General features: G+C 39.5%; 1 protein-coding gene across 4 annotated transcripts in view; it reads right to left on the bottom strand.

Annotated features, from left to right (window-relative positions):
- Positions 1-527: 527 nt before the first annotated feature.
- Positions 528-16055, bottom strand: part of OTULIN (OTU deubiquitinase with linear linkage specificity) — a 42095-nt gene continuing 26567 nt past the window's right edge. For 3 of the 4 annotated variants that reach the window (XM_056520955.1, XM_056520953.1, XM_056520956.1), the window contains exons 8-10: positions 8041-8160; positions 1424-1690; positions 529-1103 (exon numbers count right to left, since the gene is read on the bottom strand). In XM_056520955.1, coding sequence (XP_056376930.1) covers positions 912-1103; positions 1424-1690; positions 8041-8160 — 579 coding nt within the window. In that variant the 3' untranslated portion in view covers positions 529-911. Of the gene's footprint in view, positions 1104-1423; positions 1691-8040; positions 8161-16055 lie in introns of all 4 variants that reach the window. The other variant, XM_056520954.1, reaches the window with a different exon arrangement.

Consider the following 16055-nt stretch of genomic DNA (forward strand, 5'->3'; position numbering starts at 1 on the left):
CTATTTTGTTTGGGCTACAGATTTCATTCCTATTGAACCTCTGTAACAGGTGTGAACAGCCCAATTTCTACTTATGAGAGGCATATTTGTCTAATTATATTCACCTTTTTTACGTTTCACCTAGGTCATCCCATGCTCATACAAGGCTCATAAAAAGACTCTTCTGCAATGTTTGTGTACCACAAGCAAGCCACTACAAATCAATTTTCATTTTACTTTTGGTGGTCATTTAATAATTAAAAGAAAAAAACAAATATTATTAAAAAAAAAAATACATTAAAACAAAAACAAGAAAACACACACCAAATCCCCCTATATTTAAAGGGTTACTCCGCTCCCCAGTGTCCAGAACTCAATGTTCCGAATGCTGGGTGCGGATTTTCGTGTTCATGCCCGCCCCCTTGTGATGTCATGCCCCTCCACCTCAATGAAAGACTATGGGAAGGTGGCGTGACGGCCGACACACCCCCTTCCATAGACTTGCATTGAGGGGGCAGGACGTGACATCACGAAGGGGCGGGCATGAACACTAAAACCCACACCCAGCGTTTGGAACATTGAGTTCCGAACGCTGGGGAGCGGAGTAACCCTTTAAAAGGACATTCACAATTCTTGCTCTAGCTGCAGACTTCTCCGCTATTTCTGAAAAGCATCCAGAATGCAAAGCATTTGCAGGTAACCTTGTAAACAACCTCCACCAATGAAATTTTGTTGTTACACATTCAGGTTCAAATAAAGCATCTCAAGCACCTCAGACCCAAAGTGCTCATCTTCTTGTTCTTGGCGATCATGTGGTTAGCCATCGAGATGTCTGCAATATTCCCACATATGGGATAGCACATTAGCTCTATATCTAAAATACAGATATAAATCCAATCTGTATAGATTGCCCTAATCATACAGGTTAATGTTCATAAACTTGTCTCTTCACATACTCTAACAGGAACATTGTAATGGCGATCGTCTTCAGTTATAAGTGTAACCACTGGCCAGTCAGCCTGGTCATCAGGATAGTGGGTGATAAACTCATCGGTCCCATATTTGTATAATCTATATACTTTGATGGTGTGCTGCAAAGCATATCCAAGAAGAAACATTTCAACCTAAAAAAAACAAACAAAAAAATACAAGTAAAAATATATATTGATTAACCAGAAAGTTAAGATTTGACATACGCTGGGTTGGGGTCCCTTATCATATGTTATAGGGGCATTAGGTATAAACTGCAATATGTAGTTTACAGTACAGGACTTCAAACAAAGTTGGAGCTCCATTACGCTGGGAGAGAGCAATGTGTTTCAAGTTATTCCTACATTTATTGACTAAGTGGTGGGCGAGGATGGCATAGAAGATACCACTATGTTTATAAAACATATATAAAAACTTACCGGCATCTTACTAGGTGAGTCCCTGATAAACATACCTGCTCAAGTCCTCCAGAGTGTCCCACATGGTTTAAGTGATTCTTCAGAAACTCACAAGGATTTTTAGAGGTGTTCCTAGCAAATAACAGCCACGAGAACACAGGAACTTCTTTGCCATCCTCATTGGCATTAAATAAGTCAATAGCAGTTTTCAGCATCAAGAACTTCACAGCCTCATATAAACAATACTCCTCATCACTCTGAAAGATCTCATCACAAGCAGCTTGTTTCTTGTCTGGGATCTGGATTCCACTCAATTCGGACCACTTGGCAAAAACACAAAGCAAAATAAGCTTCAGTAAAGAACGGAGAAGTTAGAGGCCACATGATTAATCGAAGACTAATTGACGCTCAATATCGGAAGCCTGACAGCCTAAAGGGGCCTTCAGCTCTTTTTCTTTTAATGAGTAGATTGTGAACAGCTTCATACACTTTAACATGCTATTAAAAACTATTACTTTTACATGCAAACAAAAGGTAGGATTTAGTTAATATTTTTCTGGACTGATGTATAGTAAGAGTTCATATATAGACAAAAAACAAAGAAAGACCAGCTCACTGCCATGTATTCGCTGGAGATCAGAGGACCCATAGATTTGCTAGGAAGCACGGAATAAAGAACCAAGCCGCATTCTTGGTGTGAACTAATCCATGGAAAAATATATACGTGCAGAACTCCAGCTCCCAAAATAATGTTACAATTCAAAATTTATTTCCACACAATTAAAAATGAAAAAATCCAAAAGGTGAGTGAATTAACCTCTTAACAACATAGGACATAAATGTACGTCCTGGTGCCCTTGAACTTAACGCACCAGGACGTTAATTTACGTCCTATACATGACTGCGAGCACCGTAGCGGTGCTCATGTCATGTGCGGCCGGTCCTGGCTGCTATCAGCAGCCAGGGACCCGCCGGTAATGGCGCACATCAGCCATCACGCTGATGTGTGCCATTAACCCCTCAGATGCCGTGATCAATACAGATCATGGCATCTGCGGCACTTCATATGGATGATCGGATCGCCCGCAACGCTGCCCCAGGGATCCGATCATCCAGCATGGCCGAAGGTCCCTTCACCTGCCTCCGGCCATCTCCAGGAGTCTTCTACTCTGGTCTGAGATCGAGCAGACGAGAATATAAGATAGCTGATAATACTGATCAGTGCTATGCCCTATGCATAGCATTGAAAAGTATTAGCAATCAAACGATTCTATGATCTGCGCCTTAATTGGGTACTCCACTAGAAAAAAAAAAAATCTAAATAAACTGGTGCAAGAAAGTTAAGCAGATTTGTAAATTACTTCTATTTAAAAATCTTAAACCTTCCAGTACTTATCAGATGCTGTATGCTCCAGAGGAAGTTGATTGGTTCTGATCACAGTGCTCTCTGCTGACACCTCTGTCCATTTTAGGGACTGTCCAGAGCAGGATAGGTTTGCTATGGGGATTTGCTTATACTCTGGACAGTTCCTAAATTGGACAGAGGTGTCAGCAGAGAACACTGTGGTCACACAAAGGAAATTCAAAAAGAAAATAACTTTCTGTGGAGAATATAGCAGCTGATAAGTACTGGAAGGATTAAGATTTTTAAATAGAAGTAATTTACAAATTTTTTAACCCCTTAAGGAGTCAGGGTTTTTCAGTTTTTGCACTTTTGTGTTTTCCTCCTTACATTTAAAAAATTATAATTCTTTTAATTTTGCACCTAAACATTCATAGGATGGCTTTTTTTTTGCACCACCAATTCTACTTTGTAATGACATCAGTCATTTTACCCAAAAATTTACAGCGAAACGGAAAATAAAATCACTGTGCAACAAAACTGAAAGAAAAAAATGCCATTTTGTAAATTTTGGGGACTTCAGTTTCTACCCAGTAAATTTTTTGGTAAAAATTACACCTTCTCTTTATTCTGTAGGTCCATATGATTAAAATGATACCCTACTTATATAGGTTTGATTTTGTCGTACATCTGGAAAAAATCATAACTACATACAGGAAAATAAATACGTTTAAAAATGTCATCTTCTGACCCCTATAACTTTTGTATTCTTCCACATACAGGGCGGTATGAGGACTCATTTTTTGCGCCGTGATCTGAAGTTTTTAGCAGTAACATTTTTGTATTGATCTGACTTTTTGATCACTTTTTATTAGTTTTTTCATGATATAAAAAGTGACCAAAAATACGCTATTTTGGACTTTGGAATTTTTTTGCGCGTACGCCATTGACCGTGCAGTTTAATTAATGTATTTTTAGAATTCGGACATTTACACACACGGCAATATCACATATGGTTTATTTTTATTCACACTTTTTATGGGAAAAGGGGGGTGGATTCAAACTTTTGTTAGGGAAGGGGTTAAATGAGGTTTATGAATTTTTTCCCCCCACTTTATTTTTGGCAATTTTATAGCTCCCATAGAGGGCTATAACGCTGCACACACTGATTTTATACATTGATCATTGTTATCCCATAGGATAACATTGATCAATGATTCTGCCGCTTGACTGCTCATGCCTGGATCTCAGGCACTGAGCAGTCATTCGGCGATCGGACACGCAGGGGGCAGGTAGGGATCCTCCTAATGTCCTCCAGCTGTTCGAGACGCTGCGATTTTGCTGCGGCGGTCCTGAACAGCCCACTGAGCTAACTGGTAGTAGTTTACTTTCAGTTTAGACGCAGTGATCAACTTTGAACACAGTGTCTAAAGGGTTAATAGCTATTAGCCACAGGTCCTGGCAGTTGTTAGAGGCCGGGCCCGACCCGCTATGAGTCCTTAAGTGGTTAAAGGGGTTCTCCAGTGGAAAACATTTTTTTTAAATCAACTGGTGCCAGAAAGTTAAAAAGATTTGTTAATTACTACTATTAAAACATCTTAATCCTTGCAGTACATATTAGCAGCTGTTTGCTACAGAAGAAATTATTTTCTTTTTGAATTTCTTTTTTGTCTTGTCCACAGTGCTCTCTGCTGACACCTGACATCCGTATCAGGAACTGTTCAGAGCAGGAGAAAATCCCCATAGCAAATCTATGCTGCTCTGGACAGTTCCTGACACGGGCATCAGGTGTCAGCAGAAAGCACTGAGGACAAGACAAGAAAGAAATTCAAAAAGAAAAGGATTCTTTGTAGCATACAGCTGCTAATAAGTACTGGAAAGATTAAAGGGGTTATCCAGGAAAAAGCTTTTTTTTATATATCAACTGGCTTCAGAAAGTTAAACAGATTTGTAAATTACTTCTATTAAAAAATCTTAATCCTTCCAGTACTTATGAGCTTCTGAAGTTAAGGTTGTTCTTTTCTGTCTAAGTGTTCTCTGATGACACGTGTCTCGGGAACCGCCCAGTTTAGAAGCAAATCCCCATAGCAAACCTCTTCTAAACTGGGCGGTTCCCGAGACACGTGTCATCAGAGAGCACTTAGAAAAGAACAACCTTAACTTCAGAAGCTCATAAGTACTGAAAGGATTAAGATTTTTTAATAGAAGTAATTCACAAATCTGCTCAACTTTTTGGAGCCCCACACAAAAAAAAAAAAAAAATTGTGGGGACAAAATAAAAATAAAATTTATTCTGCAAATGGGGAGGAAAGAGTCGTTTCATTCCTACGCACTTTTCAGTAAAAATGACATGGTATCTTTATCCTGTAGGTCAATATGACTATAACGATACTCAATTTATACAGGTTTTGTTTTACTTTACTAGTTTTAAAAAAAAAAATTATAACTTTGTAAGAAAATTAGTATACTTTAAAATGCTGTCTTCTGACCCTTATAACTTTTATTATTCCATACACTGGGCTAATTTTTGGAGCAGCGATCTTTATTTTTTATTAGTACCATTGTGGTATTGATCTGACTTTTTGAACGCTTTTTATTCTATATTTTCTGGAATATGATGGGATAAAATAAATTCAATCTAGGGGTTTGGTATTTTTTTTTACTCTTACCATACAGGATAAAAAAAAAAAAAAAGTAAACTTTTATATTTCGGACAACTCCGCATGCGGCGATCCCAAATATGTTTATTTTTATTATGTTAAAGGACAACTGCAGCGGCATTACAGCGCTTATGGTGAGCGCTAAGGCGCGTAGGGTCGACGGTAACGTCCCGTCTCCTCCCTGTCCCCATACAGTTCTATGGGGGATGCAGGGAGGCATGAATGCTGCCTCCCCGCCTCTCCCATAGAGATGTATGGAGGAGGCGTGCCGGCCGCAACGTCATGCTGCGGCTGGCACGCCCCCTGCACGGGACAGCCGTGGCCCCGTACAGGAGATCGCCGTGGGCCCCAGCGTTTGGACCCCACGCGATCAAACACTTATCCCCTATCTTGAGGATAGGGGAGAAGTGTTTGTAACGCTGCAGATGTCCTTTAACATATTTTTTATATGGATAGTGGAAAAGAGGTGATGATTTGCCCCTTTAATATGGAAGGGGCTAATGTATGAGTGTGTGTGTGTGTGTGTACAACCTTTAATACATCATCATTCATTTTTCTAATCAGTATAAAAAAAATATATACTAAATACTTGACTTCACTTGTGGCAGCTGTGAAGCAGATTAGCAGAACAATGTAAAATAACCTACATTTTCCCTTTGCTAAAATATATTTACCGTGTGATATATGAGCAGTAATAAAGTAATAACATATATTTAACATCAATCAAAATGAAGTGTACAGTTGTGCTCCAACTATGTAGTGCAATTAAGATACACAGGTCACTATGAACAAATGGACAGCACTGCTGGATCAGCTACTGAGAGCTAAACACACTTTGGAGACCTTCAGTTATCAACTAGGTGTAATAATACCAACGTGACAAGAAGGTAAATGCTTTTGGCGTTTCAGTGCCCAGGGAGCCATTTATAGCAGTCTGTAGTTTGTCAAAGCACCGCAGTCACAGGCTGCTGAAATTTGCTTGTGCGTTTTAGGTTTCCCTATGATTCAGCACACTATAGAAATACAGTGGTCCCTCAACATATGATATTAATTGGTTCCAGGAGAACCATCATATGTTGAAACCATCATATGTCGAGTACGTATTTCTATGTAAAAATGGTAATTGGTTCTGGGGCCTCGGAACCATTGTATGTTGAATACATATCTCTATGGGAAACTGCTAATTGGTTCTGGGATGACCATTGTATGTGGAGTGTATGGGGAGTGTTTAACAAACCAGGGTGCCTCCAGCTGTTGCACAACTACAAGTCCCAGCATGCATGTACAGCCATTGACTGTCTGGGCATGCTGAGAGTTATAGTTTTGCAACAGCTGGAGGCACACTGATAGGGAAACATTGATGTATGGGGTGTATAGTGTGTCTATGTATTGTATGTGATGTGTGACATCGCATACAGTACTGTACAGTTCTTTAAATACCTTCAGGGGGGACAAAATGTCCTCCATTACGATCCTGCCGACTACAGCTCTATAGGAAAGGAAGGGGAGGGCAGCCAGCAGCTCATTGGATGCCTGCAGCAAGATGCTGCAGGCTATTGGCTATGGCTGCACTGGGGGGCGGGGCTTACACGGCGCTCACAGTGGAAGCCTGCGTGAGTTAGCAGGACAGCATGTGAGTAACAGGAGGCAGAATGGCACACGGGGCACATTAAACAACTATCTGCCAGTTGCTGAAGTTGTCAGCGTTGTCAGATAGCTGTTTGTACGATGGACCCGACACACAGCAGCATCATATGTCGATGCTGCCTTCAACATACGATGGGCTCTGAGAGGCCATCATATGTTGAAATGATCATATGTCGGGGCCATCGTAAGTCGGGGGGGGGTCACTGTACTGATATTCTCTATAATGTTAATAGGTGCTGTAATCTCAAAGTATACTCTAAACGTGTCCATATGATTTAATGTATGTCAGATTGTTATGGAATATAGAGTAAAAGTACTGATCTATTCTGTATGCTGTAAAAAAAAAAAAAATCATTTATAAGGAAAACAAATGACAATTCGAAAACAGTCATAGATAATGTAGTCAGACCACAGGTCACGCACTGAAAGAATAAATGAAAGACTGAGATTTCTTGTGTTCAATGACATAGGTTAGGGTGACACCTGCCATATTTTGCTGCTGCATACTTACCTACACATTGAAGTCATTGGCCGACATTTATCATTGTCTTTAGACTTTTCTGTGTCTAGAAAAGGTGCAAGCAGGATTTATTTGAGCCTTTTTTGCTCCTTTTGGTTTATACATTTCTGCTGATTTTGAGTTGCAATCCACTGATTTTGGCAACATACATGATATGGAAGAGATTTATCAACTGCGCTTTTTTGTGAAAAGGTGCAAAAAAGGCGCAAAGCCACTGAAAGTCTCTAAAACTACACCAGCCCAGACTTAGCTTTTTGGTGTATGTGAAGAGAGAAATTAAAAAAAATATGACCTGCACAAAATGTATAAAACACTCTGTGACCATTTATATAAATGTGGTGCCCCTACACATTACCAACACACAAAAAAAGGTGTAGAAAAATGCTTCACTTACGCCTACAATGATAAATGCCGGCCAATGCGTAGCAAAATCCGTTGCATAAAATATGCAGCAAAATACAGCATGTTTGACCCTACCTTCAAGTGTTAAATAAATAATTGCACCTTTTTCTTAAGCAGCTCCAAAGACTCCTTTATCAGCGCCGACGTTTTCTTGCTTCCATAAGAATGCCAGAATCTCCACTGTTTAATCCACTCATATTTTTTAACAAGCTTTTCAGGCAACTATGAATAAATGTAATCATTGCATTAGACTAGGTTAGACTAAGCAATACTTATTTGACAACTTTACAAACATACATTTCTGTAAGGAAAGTGAAGGATAAATATCATTCTGACAGGAGGCTTAGGATGTGGAAGGTATAATTGCAATAAAAATCTGCAACTGAAAATCTGTTCTATTTCAACACTTAATCTTTCGGTTGGGTTCCACACAATTTTTTGCAATGTGTATTCTGGTCCAAAATATGTACTTCAAAATGCAATATAGAACTTAACGGGCCCTGACAGATTCAAAAAACTTTTCATATGTTGTACATCTTGGCAAAACATAAACCTTTCTAATATACTTCATAAGGACGTTTTATTTTTACAGAGATCATGGCTTATAAAAACCACCATTGGAGGTCCTCATACCATCCAAGCGGAAGCACAGGCATGGACAAAGTTCAGTAAGTGAGGGTGGGACTAGCACTCCTGTGCTTACTCCTGTCCTATCAGACTGCAGCACGAAAACAGAGAAGAGGGGGTTACAGAGCAGTCTACAGTGATTGAATGAAGAAACCCAGCACAGCAGACTCAGGGAGGAAGATGAGCATGCAGAGTGAGGGCAAGAGACAAACATGCCCCCTCTAGAGCACAGGATGAAAAACCAAGTGAGCATAAAAAAAAGGTATTTATGAGAAAATATAGGTGCTGGATACAAAGTTGAGGCAACCTGGGCATAGTGACAGAAAAGTTTTTTGCTGTAGTACCCCTTTAACCCCTTAAGGACTCAGCCCATTTTGGCCTTAAGGACTCAGACAATTTAATTTTTACGTTTTCATTTTTTCCTCCTCGCCTTCTAAAAATCATAACTCTTTTATATTTTCATCCACAGACTAGTATGAGGGCTTGTTTTTTGCGCGACCAGTTGTCCTTTGTAATGACATCACTCATTATATCATAAAATGTATGGCGCAACCAAAAAACACTATTTTTGTGGGGAAATTAAAACGAAAAACGCAATTTTGCTAATTTTGGAAGGTTTTGTTTTCACGCCGTACAATTTATAGTAAAAGTGACGTGTGTTCTTTATTCTGAGGGTCAATACGATTAAAATGATACCCATTATTATATACTTTTATATTATTGTTGCGCTTAAAAAAAAATCACAAACTTTTAAACCAAATTAGTACGTTTATAATCCCTTTATTTTGATGACCTATAACTTTTTTATTTTTCCGTATAAGCGGCGGTATGGGGGCTCATTTTTTGCGCCATGATCTGTACTTTTTTTTGATACCACATTTGCATATAAAAAACTTTTAATACATTTTTTATAATTTTTTTTTTAATAAAATGTATTAAAAAAGTAGGAATTTTGGACTTTTAAATTTTTTTTTCATTCACGCCGTTCACCGTACGGGATCATTAACATTTTATTTTAATAGTTCGGACATTTACGCACGCGGCGATACCAAATATGTCAATAAAAAATGTTTTTTACGCTTTTTGGGGGTAAAATAGGAAAAAACGGACGTTTTACTTTTTTATTGGGGGAGGGGATTTTTCACTTTTTTTTTACTTTTACTTTTACATTTTTTTACATTTTTTTTTACACTTGAATAGTCCCCATAGGGGACTATTCATAGCAATACCATGATTGCTAATACTGATCTGTTCTATGTATAGGACATAGAACAGATCAGTATTATCGGTCATCTCCTGCTCTGGTCTGCTCGATCACAGACCAGAGCAGGAGACGCCGGGAGCCGCACGGAGGAAGGAGAGGGGACCTCCGTGCGGCGTTATGAATGATCGGATCCCCGCAGCAGCGCTGCGGGCGATCCGATCGTTCATTTTAATCGCGAACTGCCGCAGATGCCGGGATCTGTATTGATCCCGGCACCTGAGGGGTTAATGGCGGACGCCCGCGAGATCGCGGGCGTCGGCCATTGCCGGCGGGTCCCTGGCTGCGATCAGCAGCCGGGATCAGCCGCGCATGACACGGGCATCGCTCCGATGCCCGCGGTTATGCTTAGGACGTAAATGTACGTCCTGGTGCGTTAAGTACCACCTCACCAGGACGTACATTTACGTCCTGCGTCCTTAAGGGGTTAATCTGCAGGAAAAACTAAAAATTTAATTCCCTGTAGGTACTGCAATTTTCTAATATACATTCCACTAAAATTAGGTATACTTTGTCTCAAAAGCTGTGATGTTGTGAACATAGACAGATAAAGCCTATAGGTTAAATAGCACAGAGATATGCTATGCTAACTATCACAATGGTTATACTCAGCAACTTTACAATTATTTTTCTTTTTATTAAAAAGACTGACATTTAGTAAGAGCAAAACAACACTTCATATTTCTTGTTTGTCTACAGCAATACAGAAAATACAGCACAAGCAGTGTGCATACTGCCATATATTGCTCAATAACATTTTGCCACACACACAGTGCATTTTAAAAGTTTTCTGACTTTTTTCATTTGGTTATGTTGCGGACAGGAGAACATTTTGGTTTTCTCTCCCCACCCCCCTACCCCTAATTATTCTACATTCAATTCCCCAAAATGAAAAACAGAATGTTTGAAAGCTTTGCTAATTTATTCACAAGAAATAATATATAATATTGCACTTGCATTAGTATTCAGACCGTTTACTCAGTTCTTAGTTGAAGCCCCTTATGCAGCTATTACAGCCTCCAGTCTTCTTGGGTATAATACCACAGGGTTTGCACATCTGGATTTGGGAATTTTCTGTCATTCTTCTCTGCAGAGCCTCTCAAGTTCTCTCAGGTTGGGTGGGCACTGTCGGTGAACAGTAATTTTCAGGTCTCCCCCAAAAATGTTACATTTAGTTTACATAAGAGCTCTGTCTGGGTCACTCAAGGACACCCACAGAGTTATCCCTAAGCCACTCTTGTGTTGTCTTGGCTGTGTGCTTAGGGTCATTGTCTGAGATCTAGATAATTCTGTAATAGGTCTTTATTAAAGGGGTTATGCAGGAAATATATATATATATATATATATATATATATCTCAACTGGCTCCAGAAAGTTAATACTTTCAGTGCTTATGAGCTGCTGAAGTTGAGTTGTTCTTTTCTGTCTAAGTGCTTTCTGATGACACTTGTCTCGGGAACTGTCCAGAGTAGAGGCAAATAGCAAACCTATTCTACTCTGTGCAGTTCCCAGACAAGCAGAGATGTCAGCAGAGAGCATTGTTGCCAGACAGAAAAGAACAACTCAACTTCAGCAGCTGATAATTATTGGAAGGATTAAGATTTTTTAATAGAAGTAATTTACAAATCTGTTTAACTTTCTGGAGCCAGTTGATATAACAAAAAAAGTTTTTTCCTGGAATACCCCTTTAAGTGTCTCTCTCTACTTTCTTCTGAAAACATCCCAACAGAATGATAATGCCACCACCATGCTTCACTCTAGAGCTAGTATTGGGCTGTGACAGGTTTCCTCCATACATGACACTTAGAATTGAGGCCTAAAAATGTAAATCTTTGTTTAATCAGACTAGAAAATCTTGTTTCTTACAGTCTGAGAGTCCTTTAAATGTTTTTTTTTTTTTTTTTGCTTTTTCTGCTTTTATGTGTCTTTAAGGCCATGGTCACATGGAGTAAATTACGCAAAAGGTCCGTGCGGAAAACAAGTGTGGACATTCTGCACATTTGAAGAGTCAGGGAGATGCCAGGACCGCTCAGAAATGCACGTCTCATAGAGGGCAATGCATTCCGGAATGAAATCCACAAAAAGAATAAACAAGTCTATTCTTTTCTTGGACACCAGAATTGAGATTTCTGTGGCACAGAAATTCGACAGTGTGACCTGTCTAGTAGAATCCCATTGAAATCAATAGAACTCCACTGCAGAATATTGCTGGAGAATTTTGCACGGACATTCTGCCCTGAGAACATACCCTTACTGTGGATAGGCTTCTTTCTGGACAGTGTTGGTTGACCTTCTGGAAGGTTTTCTCATCTGCACACAGGATCTTTGACGCTCAGCCATAGTGATCATTGGGTTGTTGTCGACTTCTTTTACCAGCCCCGGCATTTCCAAACTTCTTTCATTTAGGAATTATGGAGGCCACTGTGCATGGGAACTTTCAGTGCAGAAGAAATTCTTTTGTACCCTTCTCCAGATATGTGCCTCCACACAATTCTGCCTCTGAGCTCTGCAGGAAGTTCATTTCTGTTTAAATGGGCACTGTCAGATACAAAAACTTTTTATATGTTGTAAATCTTGGCAAAACATTAACCTTTCTAATATACTTCAGAAGAAAATTTTATTTCCTTTTCATAGAAATCATGGCTTATAAAATGATGGCGTTGTCCAAGCTGAAGCACAGACATGGACAAAGTTCAGTAAGTGAGGGTGGGCTAGCACTCCTATAAGACAGGAGAGATCACAGAGGAGTCCTATCAGACAGCACAGAGGAGTCCTATCAGACAGCACAGAGGAGTCCTATCAGACAGCACAGAGGAGTCCTATCAGACAGCACAGAGGAGTCCTATCAGACAGCACAGAGGAGTCCTATCAGACAGCACAGAGGAGTCCTATCAGACAGCACAGAGGAGTCCTATCAGACAGCACAGAGGAGTCCTATCAGACAGCACAGAGGAGTCCTATCAGACAGCACGTGAGGAGTGCTAGCCCACCATCAATTGCTGGACTTCGCCCATGCCTGTGCTTCAGCTTGGACAAAGACATGATTTTATAAGCCATGATTTCTATGAAAACGAAATAACATTTTCTTATGAAGTATATTAGAAAGGTTAATATTTTGATAAGATTTACAATATATACAGTGGGGCAAAAAAGTAGTCAGCCACCAATTGTGCAAGTTCTCCCACTTAAAAAGATGAGAGAGGCCTGTAATTTTCATCATAGGTATACCTCAACTATGAGAGATAAAATGAGAAAAAAAAAGAAATCCATAAAATCACATAATTTATTTGTAAATTATGGTGGAAAATAAGTATTTGGTCACCTACAAACAAGCAAGATTTGTGGCTCTCACAGACCTGTAACAACTTCTTTAAGAGTCTCCTCTGTCCTCCACTCTTTACCTGTACTAATGGCACAGGAACGTGTTATCAGTATAAAAGACACCTGTCCACACCCTCAAACAGTCACACTCCAAACTCCACTATGGCCAAGACCAAAGAGCTGTCGAAGGACACCAGAAACAAAATTGTAGACCTACACAAGGCTGGGAAAACTGAATCTGCATTAGGCAAGCAGCTTGGTGTGAATAAATAAACTGTAGGATCAATTATGAGAAAATGGAAGACATACAAGGCCACTGATAATCTCCCTCGATCTGGGGCTCCACGCAAGCTCTCACCCCGTGGTGTCAAAATGATCATAAGACCGGTGAGCAAAAATGCCAGAAACAAATGGGGGACCTAGTGAATGACCTGCAGAGAGCTGAGACCAAAGTAACAAAGGCTACCATCAATAACACACTACGCCACCAGGGACTTACATCATGCAGTGCCAGATGTGCCCCCTTGCTTAAGCCAGTACATGCCCTGGCCCATCCGAAGTTTGCTACAGAGCATTTGGATGATCCTGAAGAGAATTTGGAGAATGTCATATGGTCAGATGAAACCAAAGTAGAACTTTTTGGTAAAAACTCAAACTTGTCGTGTTTGGAGGAGAAAGAATGCTGAGTTACATCCAAAGAACACCATACCTACTGTGAAGCATGGGGGTGGAAACATCATCCTTTTTCTGCTAAGGGACCAGGACGACTGATCCGTGTAAGGGAAAGAATAAATGGGCCAGGTATTGTGAGATTTTGAGTGAAAACCTCCTTCCATCAGCAAGGGCATTGAAGATGAAACGTGGCTGGGTCTTTCAGTATGACAATGATCCCAAACACACCACTCGGGCAACGAAGGAGTGGCTTCGTAAGAAGCATTTCAAGGTCCTGGAGTGGCCTAGCCAGTCTCCAGATCTCAACCCCAAAGAAAACCTTTGGAGGGTGTTGAAAGTCCGTGTTGCCCAGCGGCAGCCCCAAAACATCACTGCTCTAGAGGAGATCTGCATGGAGGAATGGGCCAAAATACCAGCAACAGTGTGTGAAAACCTTGTGAAGACTTACAGAAAACATTTGACCTCTGTAATTGCCAACAAAGGGTACATAAAGTCTTGAGATGAACTTTTTTTTTTATTGACCAAATACTTATTTTCCACCATAATTTGCAAATAACTTCTTTAAAAAATCAGACTGTGCTTTTGTGGATTTTTTTTCTTCTTATGTCTCTCATAGTTGAGGTATATCTATGATGAAAACTACAGACCTCTCATCTTTTTTAAGTGGGAGAACTTGCACAATTGGAGGCTGACTAAATTGAACACTGTTTAAGGTTTTGGATTAAACAGAGTCCATTTAAGGCTTGGTTTCTGCTCTCATATGCATTGCCCAATATGAGACCTTATAAAGACAGGGTTTTGTCTCTCCAAATCCTGCCCAGTCAACTGAATTTACCACAGGTGACATCAATTAAGGTGTAGAAACATGTCAGAGGTGATCAAGAGAAGTAGGAGGAGCCAGAGCAACATTTCATGGGTCGTGAAATTTATTATATATATATATATATATATATATATATATATATATATATATATATATATATATATATATATATATATATAATGTCTGAATACTTATGTACATTCAAAATTGTTTACATTTTTAGTAATTTTGCAAATATTTCTAAAAAAAACTATTTTCACATCAACATTATGGGGTATTGAATACAGAATGATGGGGATATTTTTTTTTTTTTTTTTTTAAAGCACAAGGCCTCAACCCAATGTGAAAAAAAAGTAAAAAGGTCTGTACATTTTCTGAATGCATACAAACATACATACATAAATTTTTGCTGCAGGTTAAGACCTAAATACAATCTTACTATGAGGGGCAGGAATAAGGATGCGGGTATTGCTATGACAATGCACAAGGAAGGAAATTTTCATATAGTATTTTTTCATTCTGGAGTAACATTTTCTGTATATGCTCTAACTGAACCATTGGAGTGCTTCTTTAAACCAATAGTCCCGAGACCTTCACATGCATTGAAACATAGGCACAAAATGTAATGACACAGGCATCGCAGAACTCAAACACAGTATGGCCATTTTATAAAAATGCAGTAGTAACATCAGACTACTAAAATGTCCGGATTCTACACAGACTGTGTTCCAATAAAATGGTACTTTGCAGACTTCCCCAGCAAAACATGGTGAACAGTATACATGTGACTATAATGCACACATTATGGAATAAGATGGTTAAACTAACTGGTCATAAGTTCAGATTTGCGCATTGTGAAATGCACGACACTTAAAAATTACCTCCTTTTTTTTTTTTATTCTCAGGTGCCCTGAATTCAGTATTGTTTTTAGTTTATTGCTATGCGCCACTGTTTGGTTGACTATCTACACTTTTTAATTAATACGAACAGATGGGTGGAAACTTCATTGGAAAATTGAAGGGTGTGAATGCTAGGATCAGCAGGGTTGTGAATAGAAGTTTCACCATCACTCCCCCGAACATGATCCACGCACCCTGAGCCTGATGCTCACACCCAACTGAGCCTACCATTCATGCTGTCACCTTGGCAGGCATATTTTCCAGAAAGAGACAAGAACAGCAACTGTTTGACACATGACTCTACGCATGCAAAATGTATGACATCTTAATGGACAGGGGTGTGGAAATTTACAGGACTAAAATGGAGCAAAATCTACTTGTTCCTCATGACAATCCACTTGTCCGGGCCAATTTTCGCTTTTACACTCTCGTTTTTCCACCTCGCCATAACTACCTACTATAATGATACCTTTACATTTTTCAATAACATTCTCCGAACCAAAAATATATAAAA

This window comes from Hyla sarda, chromosome 5, assembly GCF_029499605.1.
Source record: "Hyla sarda isolate aHylSar1 chromosome 5, aHylSar1.hap1, whole genome shotgun sequence".
NCBI lineage: Eukaryota > Metazoa > Chordata > Amphibia > Anura > Hylidae > Hyla > Hyla sarda.